At 45.5% G+C, this 17880-nt stretch overlaps 1 protein-coding gene across 1 annotated transcript; it reads right to left on the bottom strand.

Annotated features, from left to right (window-relative positions):
- Positions 1–1495: 1495 nt before the first annotated feature.
- On the bottom strand, positions 1496–17543 carry LOC310646757 (solute carrier family 2, facilitated glucose transporter member 11-like; the record flags this gene model as incomplete). The annotated part of the gene is made up of 12 exons (XM_083373421.1): positions 1496–1702; positions 1964–2091; positions 3286–3361; positions 3738–3839; positions 4651–4761; positions 5079–5266; positions 11152–11300; positions 11449–11578; positions 12081–12205; positions 13444–13604; positions 14551–14649; positions 17520–17543. The coding sequence occupies 12 exons, from the start codon at positions 17541–17543 to the stop codon at positions 1496–1498; spliced, it is 1500 nt and encodes a 499-aa protein (XP_083229547.1).
- Positions 17544–17880: the final 337 nt, after the last annotated feature.

Below are 17880 nucleotides of genomic sequence, written 5' to 3' on the forward strand. Positions count from 1 at the left end.
AACTAGAAGTAAAAGCCAGAAACTGGCAAAAAAAAAATCCCACCAGAAATTGTTGTCACATTGTGGGAAAAATAATTAGGAATTTTGAGTTTTCTTTGTGATTAGACTTTAAGGTATTTTATGCTTCAATATTGCCACATCATTCTTTTGTTATTGTTTTGTCCTGTCTGAGTCTTGGATGACATCATTCACTGTTTAAGTTGCAGTACAAATGTCCCTGTAACACTTTCCAGCAACACTGGTCCATGAAGGACTAGAACAAGATGTTTGACCAAGAAGGAGTGATCAGGAAATTTAGTGGACTGAACAGCCACGTCTCCTCCTTAAATATAAGAGTTAGCAATGCACTTTCTTGCAAATGTAAGACACAGAACTATAGACGTGAATAGATCTAGTCAGCTTCATCTATGAATTCCAGGCTTGTGAAGCAATAACAGATTAAAGAGTGGAAATAGATGGCCAGTTTTTGCAACGAAGGAGTGAGGTCACCAAATTGGTTGGAAATATCAACTAATCTGTAGAGGATAAAAATAAAAAGGAGGTACAAAGAGCTTCAGAAACTTTGAACTGTAGCTGGACACTCAAATGGTGTGTCTGAGGAAGTGAATAAAATGCAGAGGGAGAAGTGAATCTGGAGGAGAGTTAGAAGGACTTTCCCTCAGAGTACAGAGTTCATTTCCTCAAGAAATGAATTGGAAATGAAATGAAATGAACCCCCTCTTATTGATATCATTATTATAATTATTATTACTCTGTTGCTTTGCATGTACACCGAGAGCTTCTGCAATGGAAGCTAAACTAATACACTCGGCCAAATAAAGTATTCTATTCTATTCTATTCTATTCTATTCTATTCTATTCTATTCTATTCTATTCTATTCTATTCTATTCTATTCTATTCTATTCTATTCTATTCTATTCTATATTTTCTCTGTTCTATTCTATTCTATTCTATTCTATTCTATTCTATTCTATTCTATTCTATTCTATTCTATTCTATTCTATTCTATTCTATTCTATTCTATTCTATTCTATTCTATTCCAGTTTTAGAATTTCCTTAAAAGTGGGACTAAATACACCTGTGGCAAGAAGATTATAAGCCACTCTATCCAGATGACAGTGATGATGAAGGTACCCTCTGGTGCTGTACCAGAGGGCAAATTCCAGGACCTTCCCAGATTCAGATGATGTATGTAGATGTGAAGGTCAACCTGGCATCCTGTGCCACAGACTCTGGATGCCTTCTCTTCCTTCTTCTTAAAAGACTGCTAGAGCCATCTAGGCCCTTGTGTGGTGTATCAAAATGTGCAATATTGTCAAGAATACAAGGATCTTTATTTTTAATGGATCCTGTTATCACAAAAAACCATAATTTGGTGACTTCTTAGGGATGGAGAGACCATTGTGATACCTGCTTCTGGAGGGTCATCTAAAGGGACCTTCAAAAGCTGCAGGTTGGACCATGCTGCTCTGAGATTTGAGAGTCCAACTTTGTCATAGTTTGGTACACAATTCATGGTCTTTGGTCAGCTTGGCTTCTAAGATAGGAATTTGTTTCTTCTTAAAATTAAGTTTATCAAACTCTTCTCGGATTTCTAGGATGGATTTTTTCTTTGTCTCAGGCAGGAAGAAGTAAATAATAAATCCTGAAGTGTAAAGGCTCCCCATGAAGATGAGAAAGGAGAAATGACGGAAGTTTTCCTGGGAATAGAAAAAAAAAGCCCAACTATTTAGGATAACAAAGCAAGCACCTCTTAGTGGAACAGAGGCTGTTTCTTGTGCAAATTCCCAGTGCATATTCCTGGCTGGCTTTTAAATATCAAGCCCTGGGATTCAGCTGGTATTGCCAACTTTGCATCATTCGGCAAGCCAGCTTCAGCCAGCCACAAGATGTTGGCAGTTGATTCCCCCAACTTTCCTGCAGATAATGCAGATTGGAGGTGGAAAAATAAATTCACCTACCACCATCAAAGGAAATACCATTCCGACCACAAAGACTCCAACCCAGCTCAGGGTCCCACTAATCGCAAAGGCAGGTGCTCTGGATGACTGATCAAAGATTTCCATCCTGACAGAGACTGTGGCACCAGCTGTGGTGAAAGCAGAGAAGAGTTTGTTACCATCACCATAACTCTACCAGTAATCTTACAGAGATTTCCCATCCAGTGGGATTTCTAGATCCAGAGACAATAGCATCCCAAACTTAACTATGGCTAGGATGGGCAACTAATCACTTTATTAACCAGGATTAAGGGAAGGAGAAGAGAAATTGGGAGGATTCCCAGATCTAGCAACTGCTGCAGCTCCTGAATGTGCCAGGGTTCCAGATCATGACACTGCAAACATATATTTTCACCTGTTCTCCCTTTGTACCCAACAACTCTCTTGTCAATTGCCAAAGTATTTGCATATCCTATAATTTTTTCAGTTTTCCCATCTTTAGCAACATTTGGACAAGGTACAGGTAGTTTCAGTTTGTGACTGGAACTTACGACATATTCCCCAAAGCTACTTATGACCAGGTTTCAGAGTTGTGGAAGCTGCAGCATCCCCACAGTTATTTGTCCTTCTGACTGATTGCAGAAAGGCTACAGCACTCACTCATCCCACCCTACTTTATTCTGCTCCTTACTTTGAAAGATTTAAACCAAAAGTAACTTTAGGTATCCATATCCATAAAACTGGTGCAGAATGCGGCCGCGCGAGTTGTAATGGGGGTCTCCCGATGCTCCCATGTAACACCTCTACTCCGTGAGCTGCATTGGCTTCCAGTTGCCCTCCGGGTGAAATTCAAGGTGCTGGTTATCACCTATAAAGCCCTACATGGCCTGGGTCCGGGGTATTTGAGGGAACACCTGCTGCCGGCATCAAATGCCCTTCGCCCAGTGCGCTCCCACAGGGAGGGTCTGCTCAGGGTCCCACCGGTAAGAGATTGCCGGCGGGTGACACCCAGGGATAGGGCCTTCTCAGTGGGGGCGCCTGCCCTCTGGAACCAGCTGCCAGTGGAGCTGAGGACTGCCCCCGACCTCCGATCATTCCGCCGGGGCCTGAAGACCTGGCTCTTTGAGCTCTCGGGCCCAGGCTGAGGAGAAATTTATTTTAATTAGGGTTTTTTAATTGCACAGGGTTAGTTTAATCTTTTTTAAATTGGTTTTTTAACTTTTGTATGGCTGATTTTTAACTCCCTGTAAACCGCCCTGAGTCCTCAGGGAAAGGGCGGTATATAAATGCAATAAAATAATAAATAAATAAATAAATAAATAAATCTGTGTTGAAGAAATTACCTGGGCCCATTCCAAAGACGAATACAAAGCAGAAGATCAAAGACAGGCAACAGTAAGGCATCCAGGAGAACCAAGGCTGAAATAAACAAAACTGCATTTTAGTTCATTAACTTAGTATGATCAAACGTGGATGCCAACAACTTCCTATGATTCGTGAGCCAGAGGTTCCTTGTGGGTGATGATTTTTTATCAAAAGCCTAAAAATAATAGATATCCTGGTTCCTGGTCTCCATTCTTGACCTCCCCGTCTATAGGGCCCTTGTCTGGTCAGCAGAAGAAACTTTCTCTTCTGACTTTGCTCAGCTCTCTGAGGAGAGAGAGAGAGAGAGAGAGACAGAAACAGAGAGCTATTAGATCAGGGGAGTGTAACCTAGTGCAGTGGCCTCCTCCAGTAGATCACTCAAAGCTGGCATCCCTTGTTTCGATGAGCAGCTCATGGGGCATTTGCTCACCTGCAGGGAGAAGGCTAAGGTGATACCAGCCAGCACGGTGCCCATCAAACCGTAGCCTGCCCAGAGTAGCACCTTTCTTCCAAATCGTTCGATGATGAAGCTCTGTGGGATTTGAGGAGAGGAATGAGCACTTGGAAGATGCCCTTGCAGCTTGACCCATGGCTAACACTGAGAGTTTATGCACCAGTTTATGCACTATTCTATTCTGTTCCGTTCCGTTCCATTCCATTCCATTCCATTCCATTCCATTCCATTCCATTCCATTCCATTCCATTCTATTCTATTCTATTCTATTCTATTCTATTCTATTCTATTCTATTCTATTCTATTCTATTCTATTCTTATTAAATTTCAGTAACAGATCCCAACAGGATGCTCTGGGAAGAAGACTATGGAAGTCTGCTCATAGCCAGCACAGAGGGCAGTGCTGCTGCTTGAGAAACTCCTGAAGCCTGCCAGCTACCACACTTGACTTACTTCTTTCTTCCAAGGGTCAGCAGGAAGTGAGGTTATCCCATGCCTTATTTATTTAATAATTAAAAGGTTTTTTTTACATTTATCATTTTTATAAATAATTAAAGGAGATGAACATACCTAATACTCTTTCTTTCTTCTATTTTCACCCCCACCACAACCCTGTGAGGTGGGTTGGGCTGAGAGTGACTGGCCCAGTGGGCTTTGTTGCCTAAGGCTGACTAGAACTCACAGTCTCCTGGTTTCTAGGCCAGCCCCACCAGGAGGAATGTGCTATTAAAGTCTGATGCTCGCAGAGGGTTGAAGCTGTGGCCACAAAGCCACGCAGGCAGTCTATCCAGGGTCCTGTTCTGGCTTCTCCCCCTTTTGAAGGAAGGGGTGTCTTCCTGGCTGGTTCCTGCTGCATTTCACCCCTTCCCTTGCAGAGCTATTCACTCACACAAAGGACAGTGGAAAGAAGTTCACAGTGGCTCACTCCCAGGGCCAAGTAGGGGATCTGGTCAAGGTGAAACCCAGCAGTCTGGAGCACTTCAAAGGTGTAGGAGTAAATCTGAGGAGGAGGAGAAAGTTATCAGAGGACTCCTGTGGTACTGGAGGAAGATGCTATGGCTGCACAGGAGCAGACCTGAGAGAGGAGGCTTTCAACGGAAGGTGGTGAGTTCAGAATAGGGCATTCATCAAACCAGGCTTAGGGAGGAAGAGAAGGAAGAGCCAGTCCTGGCTTGGAAACCCCCAAATTTCTGCAAGTAAGGGAGGCACTTGGACTCCCAAGGGAAAAATAGTTCAAAGGAAATTGCTTCCGTATCTCCAAGGGAAAGCCTCCCCCCCCCCCTGCCTGGAAGCAATGCACCAAGGGCCTCACTCAACTGCCTGGATGCCGCTCAGCTGTGTGGTCACCGCCAGGACAAACAGCATGTAGAGCTGCCAGCGCAGGGAAGGCTCCTTGACGAGCTCCAGGAAGCTCTTGCTTTGGTTGCTGCTCAGGGCCGCTCGCTCTTTCTGCAGATCATCCAGCTCTGCCCGATGAGGCTCTTCCCCCCAAAAGGTCTTCATTGCTGGGAATGAGAAACAGTGCATGGCAGGGACATGGGCACCGGGCATCCCTGTTGCAGGACATGACTTTGGGCCCAGCGCGTCTGGCTCCCTGCCTGGCAACAGAACCACCTGGCCCATTTCTTGGTGACACCAACTCCACTTTGTGGCAGACCAGAAACAGCTGTTCCTTCTGTGGATGAAAAAGGTGGGGAACCCTTGGAGTTGGCAGGGGGACCAACCATGCTAACAGAGGAACAAAAGGGAAAGTAGAAAAAGGAGAGGGCCAGGATTGTCTGTCTCGAACAGAACAGAACAGAAAAACAGATTTGGAAGGGACCTCGGAGCTCTTCTAGTCCAACCCTGTGCACAAGCAGGAGACCCCATACCATTCTGAATAAATGGCTGTCCAATCTCTTCTTAAAAACTCCAGAGATGGACCACCCACAACTTCCGAAGGCAACCCGTCTCAGAGAAAATGAGACCCAACGTTGGAAATGATCTTAAAATCACTTTGGTGCAGGTCCTGCTTGGGCAGTTTTGATAGTCATCTTACTTAGCCTCAGTTTGAGGACCTTGAGAAAGGGGAGAACCCCACTTCCTGTGGCAGTCTGTTCCACTGGCTAACACACATTCAGGAAGTTGTTCCTGGTGCCTGCTCTGAACCTTGTTGAGTGTGGTTTGAAGTGGTTCTGGCCTTCCCATCTGGGGTACCAGGGAAGAGTCTGCTCCATAGGAAAAATCCTTTGACATTTATTAGTCATGCTGCCCATCTCAAATATGTGACTCAGGGCAGCTCACAAACCATGGAAAGCAATAGGAAAGGATCCAAACAATACAGCAATTTAAGACAATAAAAAGTAAAACTATATAACCATATATAGGCGATCCTCACTTAACAATCCCCTTCATGGATTACTGCCTTGTCGTGGCGAAGGGGCTTGCGTAATTCAATGAAGCTATGAGCTATGCCGTGCAGGGCCACCCAAGACGGACAGGTCATAGCAGAGAGTTCTGACAAAACGTGATCCACTGGAGAAGGAAATGGCAACCCACTCCAGTATCTTTGCCATGAAAACCCTATGGACAGTACCAAAAGGCAAAACGATATGACGCTGGAAGATGAGCCCCTCAGGTCGGAAGGCGTCCAATATGCTACTGGGGAAGAGCAGAGGGCTAGTACTAGTAGCGCCAGAAAGAATGAAGCGACTGGGCCAAAGCCGAAAGGACGCTCAGCTGTGGATGTGTCTGGTGGTGAAAGGAAAGTCCGATGCTGTAAAGATTTTTTCTCCATAGGAACCTGGAATGTAAGATCCATGAATCAAGGAAAACTGGACGTGGTCAAACAAGAGATGACAAGACTGAACATTGACATCTTAGGTATCAGCGAACTAAAATGGACAGGAATGGGTGAATTTAATTCAGATGACCATCAGGTATACTACTGTGGGCAAGAATCCTTCAGAAGAAATGGAGTAGCCTTCATAGTCAATAAAAGAGTAGGAAAAGCAATACTGGGATACAATCCTCAAAATGACAGAATGATCTCAGTTCGAATCCAAGGCAAACCATTCAATATCACAGTAGTCCAAGTCTATGCCCCAACCACCAGTGCTGAAGAGGATGAAATTGACCAGTTCTATGAAGCACTACAGCACCTTATAGAACTAACACCAAAAAATGATGTTCTTATCATCATGGGGGATTGGAATGCTAAAGTAGGAAGCCAAAAGATAACTGGAATAACAGGCAAGTTTGGCCTTGGAGTGCAAAATGAAGCAGGGCACAGGCTGATAGAATTCTGTCAAGAGAATACGATGGTCATAGCAAACACTCTTTTCCAACAACCCAAGAGACGGCTCTACACATGGACATCACCAGATGGTCAACACAGAAATCAGATTGACTATATGCTCTGCAGCCAAAGATGGAGAAGCTCTATACAGTCAGTAAAAACAAGACCAGGAGCTGACTGTGGCTCAGACCATGAGCTTCTCCTTGCAAAGTTTAGGCTTAAACTGAAGAAAGTAGGGAAAAGCACTAGGCCAGTCAGGTATGAATTAAATCATATCCCTGTTGAATATACAGTAGAGGTGACAAATAGATTTAAGGAATTAGATCTGATAGACAGAGTGCCTGAAGAACTATGGACAGAGGTTCGTGACATTGTACAACAGGTAGCAACCAAAACCATCCCAAAGAAAAAGAAATGCAAGAAAGCAAAATGGCTGTCTGAGGAAGCTTTGCAAATAGCTGAGGAAAGGAGGGAAGCGAAAGGCAAGGGAGAAAAAGAAAGATACACCCAATTGAATGCAGAATTCCAGAGAATAGCTAGAAGAGATAAGAATGCCTTCTTAAATGAACAGTGCAAAGAAATAGAAGAAAACAATAGAATAGGGAGGACCAGAGATCTTTTCAAGAAAATTGGAGAAATGAAGGGAACGTTTAATGCAAAAATGGGCATGATAAAGGACCAAAATGGCAGGGACCTAACAGAGGCAGAAGAGATTAAGAAGAGGTGGCAAAATTACACAGAAGAACTATACAAGAATGAGCTTAACGTCCCTGATAATCACAATGAGGTGGTCACTGACCTCGAGCCAGACATCCTAGAATGTGAAGTGAAGTGGGCCTTAGAAAAGCTGAGCAACAACAAAGCTAGTGGAGGTGACAGTATTCCAGCTGAGCTATTCAAAATCTTAAAAGACAATGCAGTAAAAGTGCTACACTCAATTTGCCAGCAAATTTGGAAAACTCAACAGTGGCCACAGGATTGGAAAAGATCAGTTTACATTCCAATTCCTAAGAAAGGCAGTGCCAAAGAATGTTCAAACTATCGCACCATTGCACTCATTTCTCATGCTAGTAAAGTCATGCTTAAAATCCTACAAGCTAGACTTCAGCAGTATGTGGATCGAGAACTACCAGAAGTGCAGGCAGGATTTCGAAGAGGCAGAGGAACTAGAGATCAAATTGCCAACATACGCTGGATCATGGAGAAAGCTAGGGAGTTCCAGAAAAACATCTACTTCTGCTTCATTGACTATGCTAAAGCCTTTGATTGTGTGGATCATAACAAACTGTGGCAAGTTCTTAAAGAGATGGGAGTACCAGACCATCTTATTTGTCTCTTGAGAAACCTATATGCGGGTCAAGAAGCAACAGTGAGAACTGGACACGGAACCACTGATTGGTTCAAAATTGGGAAAGGAGTCCGGCAAGGCTGTATACTGTCGCCCTGCCTATTTAACTTATATGCAGAGCACATCATGAGAAAGGCAGGGCTAGATGAATCAAAAGTTGGAATTAAGATTGCCGGAAGAAATATCAACAACCTAAGATACGCAGATGATACCACTCTAATGGCAGAAAGTGAAGAAGAACTAAAGAGCCTCTTGTTGCAGGTGAAGAAGGAGAGTGCAAAACTTGGGTTGAAACTTAACATTAAGAAAACCAAGATCATGGCATCTGGCCCTCTCAATTCCTGGCAAATAGATGGGGAAGAAATGGAGGTAGTGACAGATTTTATTTTCCTGGGCTCCAAGATCACTGCAGATGGGGACTGTAGCCAAGAAATTAAAAGACGCTTGCTCCTGGGGAGGAAAGCCATGGCAAATCTAGACAGCACACTAAAAAGCAGAGACATCACCCTGTCAACAAAAGTGCGTATAGTCAAGGCTATGGTCTTTCCAGTTGCAATGTATGGTAGTGAAAGTTGGACCATAAGAAAGGCTGAGCGCCAAAGAATTGAGGCCTTTGAACTGTGGTGCTGGAGAAGACTCCTGCGAGTCCCTTGGACTGCAAGGCGATCAAACCGGTCAGTCCTAGAGGAGATCAATCCTGAGTGCTCTTTAGAAGGCCAGATCCTGAAGCTAAAACTCAAGTACTTTGGCCACCTAATGAGAAGGAAGGACTCCCTGGAGAAGAGCCTAATGCTGGGGAAGATCGAGGGCAATAGAAGAAGGGGACGACAGAGAATGAGGTGGCTGGATGGAGTCACTGAAGCAGTAGGCGTGAGCTTAAATGGACTCCAGAAGATGGTAGAGGACAGGAAGGCCTGGAGGAATGTTGTCCATAGGGTCGCGATGGGTCGGACACGACTTCGCAGCTAACAACAACAACACTTAACAATGGCAATCGGGACTGGCCAGTTCTTGGGTAAACAATGCAGTCAGAGGCTCTTGGATAGAAACTGCTGCTCCCCCCACCTATCGGCTGATACTGTACCCCAAACCTGTCTGGGCAGAGCTGTGAGCAAAGCAACCTCCTCCAAGCCCAACCAAGTCCCCTTGTGCATGCTAGGTCAGCCTTCCCACCATGATCAAAGACAAATGAGAGCAGCCTCATTGTAGAGCAGGGTCAAACTCAATTTCATTGAGGGCTGCATCAGCATTGTGGTTGCCCTCAGAGGGGCCAGGTGGGTGTGGCCAGGGAGGGCGTGGCCTACAGGGTGGCCGTGGCTGGAGTGCATGTAGCCTACTGGGTGGGCATGGCCAGCTCTACTTTGTTCGCATCAAGGATGCCTATGGGGGCCAGGGCAGGAGTGGGACAGATCTGAGGGTCTCTGGCAGAAGGAGATAGGACTGGGGCAAGTGCCAAGGCATGGTCCACTGGAGGAGCCTCATTGTTCCTCTCAGGCCATGCGGGAGGGGGGGCTGGACGGTGGCGCATAGGTCAAATGCCCAGCCCAGTCCTCAAGCACCTGTGGCACTAAGCCCACCCCACTTCCCCAAGGGGGTGCCCAGCTGCACTTACCTCCTCAAGGCTGCTGCTGCTGTGCTGTGCTTACTGTCCTTAGCCATGTTGCTCATGATGGGTACGAGGGAAAAGCCAAGAGGGAGGCCCACTCCCTTTCCATGTGAGGAGACCTGGCTTTGTATCCAAAGCTTCCTTAGCAATAGGATGGGAGACCCCCCAGGATAGGCCAGGAGGAGGGGCAAGGGGATGGTGAAAGGGCAGCAGGGCAGGACTAAGGCAGAACTTCCCTCAGACCCTCCCTCTCCTTCCTTCCTTCCTTCCTTCCTTCCTTCCTTCCTTCCTTCCTTCCTTCCTTCCTTCCTTCCTTCCTTCCTTCCTGTGGTGGGAAAATATTTGAGATGAGGGAGGGAGAAAAACAGGCAAGAAACGCAGCTGGGGAAGTGTCATCCTTCATGAGGAATGAAGAATTGCACCATCGCCTGGAAGTGGCCAGCACATGGCCCTCGCCTACTTCACATATTCGGCTTGGGCCCTGAGGGAGGGGATGCCATGAGCAGCATGAGAGTTGATGTTACCTGCCCAGCCCCCAGCCTGCCCAGTTTTGGCAGGCAGTGGGGCACTTTCCTCACAGTGTCAAGAGGCTGAGCCAGGTGGCATGAATCTGAAGAGAAGCACAACACTGCCCAACCCTAGCCTGCCCAAAGTAGGCAAAGCCATGTGCTGGCCACTTCCAGGTGATGGTGCATTTCTTCATTCCTCACAAAGGGTGATACCTCCCCAGCGCATGCCCATGGTGCAGGGCCGATGCGGCAGGGGCTGGTCCCTCACTGTTTCTAGACTGAATGCATTTCAGCATAGATGGCCACCACGAAATTGTACATTGACTCCCAGTTGGCTGGGCCACTGTTTCCAGAATGGCTTTGCGGGCCACATGAAACCACTTCACAGGCTGGATCCAGCCCCCGGACCTTATGTTTGACATGTCTGTTGTAGACTAATCTGATCATTGGGCATCTGCACCAATCTCCAGTCTTTGTAGACAAAGCACCTGCAGATCTTTCAGCTATCCTAGGCTGGGCTTCCTTTCCGAACTCAGCCCCATCTTGGTAGCCCCCCTCAGACTTGCTCCAGATTCCCAGTGCTTTTCTGTCTTTTCAGAGGGTTTTTAATGTTACCATTTCTTGTGGAAAGGGGAAGTGTAATCTGTTACCTTTCACGCATCCTTCTTCGTCTCCTTTGTGCAACAGCAAGTGAGGCGGTGACTCAGGGAAGAATGGTAGTGTGAGCAAGGGGACCAAGGCTGCAGCCCCACTGAAGGCCAGCAGCACTGGCCAGAGGGCCCTGCTTCCCAAAAGCTCCCTGGGAAAGCAGATAGAAAACCTAGGTTGTTTCCAAAGGCTTGTGGATAAGACACATCTCTGATTGTCATCTTGTGCTTTCATGACCACAATCATTAATGCTGAAAAAGTAACATGAAGCCAGGGCATTGAAGAAAGCATGGTTTTACCTTAGTCCCATAACCTGACCGAGGACTTTCCCCAAGCACCAAAACATGGAAGTGGTTGAACTGGTAAATCCACGGAGTTTTTTGGGGGAAACCTCCCCAAGGTACTGGGGATGAAGAAGGATACACACACCTTGAATTGAAGGCAGAGAACAAAATTTTTGGGATTACAAGTAGCGAATGTTTGCTGCACCATCCAAACTAAGTAAGAGCAGTTTGGCTACAAAGAGGAGAAGCACAAAATGGGAAACTATTGGAAACTGGCTTGACCTTCTGTGCATGCTGCATAGGATGTGGAGTAGGCTGGGTGGGGCTCCTTGTTCTGTCTGGCTCCCAACCATCTCCTGGCTTCATGGTGGGACTCAGCTTTTCACTTAACTTGGCCAAGGATTGGTTGACATGGCTAGACTGAAACCTTGGTGATGGCAAAAGAGCACCTTGCACAAGAGGGGACAGCCCACAGTCAGCACAACAATGGTGCCCTCTGGAGCTCCCACTGGAGGCCCTTCCTCTGCCCTTCCAAATTCCTTATGACCCAACAGTTGCATGTTCACATAATGTGCTCCCTCTCAGTCCTGATAGGTTTTGGCAGCTGCTTGGGTTTTGGCCAGCAGTTGGGAGAGGCTGGTGCATACCTGTACCGATGCCACACAGAAAACGTCCCACCAGAATGAGCTCGACAGACCTGGCCATCTTGCTGAAGCCTAGGAGGAGCGCGCTGGCCACCATCAGCACATTGCTGCCCAAGAAGCAGTTCTTCCTGTTTATGAAAAATAGGCAGGGATGGCTCAGGTACACAATGCTTGGAAGAGGATGGAGGTTTCTGGCTCAAAGTGGGAGCAGCCTGTTCATGGAAGGCCCAGCAGCAGCCTTCTCTTCCTTCAGAAAAAGGAGAGCCTGCCACGTCTCACCCCATTGTCTTCAGGCAGGGCGTGGGGTGGGGATGGGGGAGGTGAGAACTAGAAAGATTGACCAAGGGAACAACCTGGATCACCTTGGTTGGAATGGGCCTCCTAAGGCAGACAGGGACCCTGATTTGAACTACTGGAGGAGGAGATTTGTCCTATCTACAGGTTGTACAACCTCTCAGACTAAAGTAACTCTGGAGCCTTTGGGGGTCAAAATGGCCCCTCTCCTTCCCCAGTGCTTTTGTTTTGCACAACACGAGCCTCCCCCAGATCAGGATGTTGCTTGGATCTCCATGGTGGCTGAAGTGACTGTTTATTCTGAGGGCGCCACTGAAACGCAGCACGGGAAGGAACTGGGAAGAATGCCAGAATGGTGGGAATGTCCAATAAGGCCTCACTAAGAGTTGCCTCTCTGGGTTCTTCATTCCTTGGAGGAAGTTTCTTCCTAACCTTCACAGAGGTTTCTCTTTTCTGTCATTGAAATTCAGGTCCTACAGCTGAGAAGAAGAGGAAATCAGCCCTGACCACCTTCTTCTTCTGTGTCTCTGGCTTTGAGATATGGGCAAGCATAGCCTTCTCCATTGCCTTGTAGCTAAATCCACCCAATTCATGGGAAGACAGAAAAAAAATCCCTGACAACTAACCACAATCTGGTCAGGAAGGTATTTTTCTGCCCTATAGGGAGATTTGGCATTACTGACTTTAAAAAAAATGGCCTTACACAACTTCCAAAATACATTCAGCTCTTGCTAATACAAAAACTCTGATAAACTTCCAGTGATCTTTATCCCTACTGCTTAATTCTGTGGCATCAAGCTATGGCATCTGATTTTGGGTCACACACCCACCCACCCGGGATTCTCAACTGCATATCTCCTCCTCCTCCTCTTCCATACTTAAAGGGGCTTATAATAAACTATAACAATTAAACAACCAGCCAAGCAACCAATCAGAACTATTAGTAGGGCAACCGAAAAGGCCTGGCTAAAAAGTGCTGCAGAAAGGCTCTAAAGGGCTTGGCTATTGGCACATGGCTCTTTAATGCTTTCAAGGCCGCCTTGATGGAAGCAAGTATTCAATGGGGACCTACTTTCCATATTTGGCAGCCAGGCATCCACTGCTCATGGAGCCCAAGAGACCTCCCAAGCCAAAGATGGATACCACCAAAGACCACAATAAGGTGAGCGTTGAAGGATGGACCGAATGTCCAAACCTCTCCAACCACGTCTCATTGATGAACTCTTTGATGTGCTGGAAAAGAGGGATGTGGTTAGGCAGAGATAGTTTTCTCACCACGGATGGTAAAAACGCTCAGTTCACAATTGCAGGAGATGCCCAAAAAAGACACAGCAACACAGCAAACGTAAGCCATTTTCCTGGTTCCCCCTTTTTGTAGGGAGACCCCACTTGATCAGAGTACACAAGGCAAGAATGGTTAGAATATAAACGTTCAGTCAAGGAGGAAGAGGACTGGTGACTTGCCAGCTGGCTTCCCAACTTTGCACGACTCAGAAATATTGTTATGATTCTTGTGTTAATAGTTATGATGGGGTTTATTTGCTGTGCTTACTTGCAATGCTTACCCACAATTATTAGTTGTTGCAACGAGTTGATCCCAAAGACCAGGTTATTGAATGATTCTTTTCAAAGTTTTAAAAAGAATCAAAGGGGAGAAATGAAAGACTCAAGTTGGAATTAGGAAAGTTTGTTAAAGGAATTGCAGACACAGAAAGTTGCAGCTGCCATGAGTGTAACAAATGGCGAGACACTGCTACCTAGCAACAAGAAAGTTACAGGTTAGAAGGACACACTAGAAGGATGCTAGCTAAGGTACATAGGTATATAAACTTTGGTAACCTCTAGCTTATTATATTAGTAAAAGACACACTTCTTTTGACAAGAAAGCTTATTAACAAAAACATGTGATGTATGAAGAAGGAGGCAAGGTAGAAGAATCTAATCAATAGAAATGTATCAAGGTAATGAATGTGTGATTCTTAGGATGTTAACTTCCTTAATCACAACTGTATAGCATTCGTGCTTGTACTTTGTTCAAGGAATTGACTTCTTTAGCTGCTAAGACCCTTTTGCCGGAGTTCTCCAATAAAAAAGCTGAAAATGCCATTCCTCATGGCTGGTGGTCTTTATTGGCTTTGGCGCCAGGCTAGGATCCGTGTTGGGTACAACAACTGCTTACCACAGACGCATAGGTGATCATTGATCCTTGGAAGCCAACTTGCAGTGATCCTCCGATTCCCAGAATAACCACCATTAAGAGGAGTCTCTGATATTGAATCTTAGAGGAAAAGAAATTTGAGGTACATAAGAAATTTACATGTTGTAATTTTCCATTTCTCTAAAGAAATAGGTATACAAAGGCACTTAGCTAAGGTATTTTTAGGAAAGGAGATGTAGTAGGCTGAAGGAATAGAGAGGAACTATATTTTTAGAATTGTAGAATAGCATATAGCTTATAAATAATATATTATTCAATTTGTATAAGGCTTATTCTTTATAAAAACTGCCTGGAGGTAGTATTTTAAAGTATAACTATGAACCAAAGTGCAGCCATATTTAATCAAAGCATGAAGCTATACACACATAGCTTCTACATGAAAAGCAGGCACTCTTATAGATAACAAGGGAAGACATAAATCTTTTATAATGTTACAAATCATGTCACAGAAAAGGGAGTGAAGATAAGAGAGGAACAAAAAGGGCATTTGATCTAATAATAGGAGGGTCTGGTAATTGTAATGGTTACTAGGCAGTCAGAAAGCATGTGACTGGGTGGGCCTATCAACTGGGCTCACCTTGAAAGGATGTGGTGTGATGCACAGAACAGGGTATAAAAACCTATGCAAAAATTGATTCAGATGTGGACTCTGGGATTTGCCATTACCAAGAATTCCACCGCTTTTGCAAAAACTTTAATAAAACTTGTTTTGATTTCCAACATTCTTGGAGTTGAATTTTTATTCCTCACAGAAATAACAATTTTTTTTCTAAACCAGCTAGTGTAAGCAATTGCTTTCAAACCCAACTGAAGTGAGCTGAACATTATTTCCCAAAGCAATCATGTCTTCAGTGAATTTTCTCTTCCAAAATGTTGGGTGTGTGAGTGTCAACAACTGGCCCTGCTCTGCATCCCACCCCCACCTCATTGCTTGGGAGTGCAGGAACTGGCTGAAGTCATGGTGCCTCCCTACAGAAAGGCCTGCTTGAGGCAATCCACCTCCCCTGGCCTATCGGAAGGTGGTGAAGACCTTGTCTTTCACCAGGTGTGTGTGTCAAATGTTGGGTTACTGGGGCTTGGTTTTTTAATGGCTTAGTGGATTGCATTACTTTTTATTTTATTTGTTTACTAGCTGGATGGACAGCATATAAATTTGATAAATATATAAAAATAAAATATCACACAAAGGCATAAGAAGTAACCATAGCAACACCCTCCCCCCCCCTTGGAGCTGCACGTGGTAGCTCTTAAAATCTCCCCAAAGGAAGGAAGCCTCTAAGTGGGAGTTAAAGTCAAGGCAAGGCATATGCTGAATCAATGGGACTGCAGTCTTCTGCTGGCCAGGTCAGGGGTCAATGGACAGAATTGGTGGTGGTGGTGGTGGTGGTGGAGTTGTTTGCATCTTCATCCCATAGTGCTGGCTGCCCGTGGGCACCCCTCAGCTTAGTTCATCTGCATTCAGCCCCCTTCCCTTGCCGGAATCTTTAAATGCCATGCAGTCATGTAGCTTTAAACCTTTTAGTTAAAAATAGTCTTTCCTTTCACTCCTCTTTGTGCTGATTTCCTTTGACTTGTCCCTATAAAATCATCACCTTGAGCCTAGAAGAGGCATAATACCATTTGAAAACATATTTCACCTTTCCACATCCACCCATTGAGAACAATCCTGGAGGATCCTCCTCAGGCCAATGACTCCAACAGCGCTCACTGCCCCCTTCCCTGAGATGTAACCCTGTACCCCCCACAAGAGATGGGGAAAAAGGAAACTACTCTCAGGATTGCCAGGAGTGAGTATTGATCTGGAACCTACAAAAAGAGCTTTCCTAGCTGGGGAGGCCATGACAGAAGGACAGGCTTCTTCCTGAGATTGGAGCTCCATAGGTCTGGCTTCCCAGAAGAAGATTTGGTCCTCTGACAAGGGAACACAAGCTTTGAGGAGGTGGAGTGCCTATTTCACAACCTGCAGTAGCTCATGGCATCCATTTTGTGGTATATACCCAGCCTGAGCAAATTGGGGCAAATGGAACTTTTGAAGGACAAAGTCAGAATCTTGGTGCTAGGAGGCACTTTGAAAATCATCTAGCCCAGGGCTCCCCAAACTCTTCAGCTCATCAATTGCTTCATGAAATTTCAGATTGCTCATCATCCCAAGTATTATTTTTAAAATAATTTAATAAATACTACTTTACTAGTAGCAACTAAGATGATTAAAGGCCTGGAGACAAAAAATTATGAAGAACAATTGCAAGAATTGGGTATGGCCAGTCTAGAGAAAAGAAAGACTAGGGGTGACATGATAGCAGTATTCCAGTATTTGAGAGGTTGCCACAAAGAAGAGGAGTTTTCAACCTATTCTGCAAAGCACCTGAAGGCAGGACAAGAAACAATGGAAACAAATCAAGGAGAAAAGCAACCTGGAATTAAGGAGAAACTGCCTAACAGTGAGGACAATTAACCAGTGGAACAGCTTGCCTTCAGAAATTGTGGGCGCTCCATCCCTGTAGGCTTTTAGGAAAAGACTGGACAGCCACCAATCTGAAATGGTATAAGATCTCCTGCTTGAGCAGGGGGTTGGACTAGAAGACCTCCAAGGTCCCTTCCAGCTCTATTCTGATTTTCTAATGTTACTACTACTACTACTACTACTACTACTACTACTACTACTACTGTCAGTGATCCCTGTTGAAAGTTCCATCAACCCATGGGGTCAATATTGACCACTTTAAGGAACTCTGATTTAGCCCAACTTCGTGCCTGGGCAGAATCTCTCAAAACTGGCATGCTTAGTCTTGCATGAATGGAAGGTCAGGGAAAATGCCCATACAGCATGTGCTCCAGGTGCGTCAGGGTGTCCTGGAAGTAGCTGCTGCTGTGCCTTTAGCAGCCCCTTGGGGTGGGATGCCAGGAAGCCTTGTCTGGCTTGTACTTACCACATCCCAGAAGATCAGTGCCATCTCTGCGTGGAGCTCTCCTGGATCTTGTCTCTAACAGAGGGCAGCCCTGGACTTTGCACTCTTTCTTTCATTTCTTGGTGCAACTCCAAATTACCTGATTAATCATTCACTGTAATGATTTCAAGAACAAAGGATGAAATGGTGCATCTGTCCACTGGGTTTAGGCTGTCCATAGACTGTGATGAAGCATGGTGGGAAGAAGAGGCTTCAGAGACAACTCTTCTGCAGTCATGGCCTGCAGTGGCTGCTGGTTCTCCCCAACATTCCTCACTTCAAAGGGCACCATTTCAGTAGCACTGGGATAGACGCAGTGCCACCAAAGTCAAGAGTCAGGATA

This window comes from Vipera ursinii, assembly GCF_947247035.1.
Source record: "Vipera ursinii genome assembly, chromosome: 14".
NCBI lineage: Eukaryota > Metazoa > Chordata > Lepidosauria > Squamata > Viperidae > Vipera > Vipera ursinii.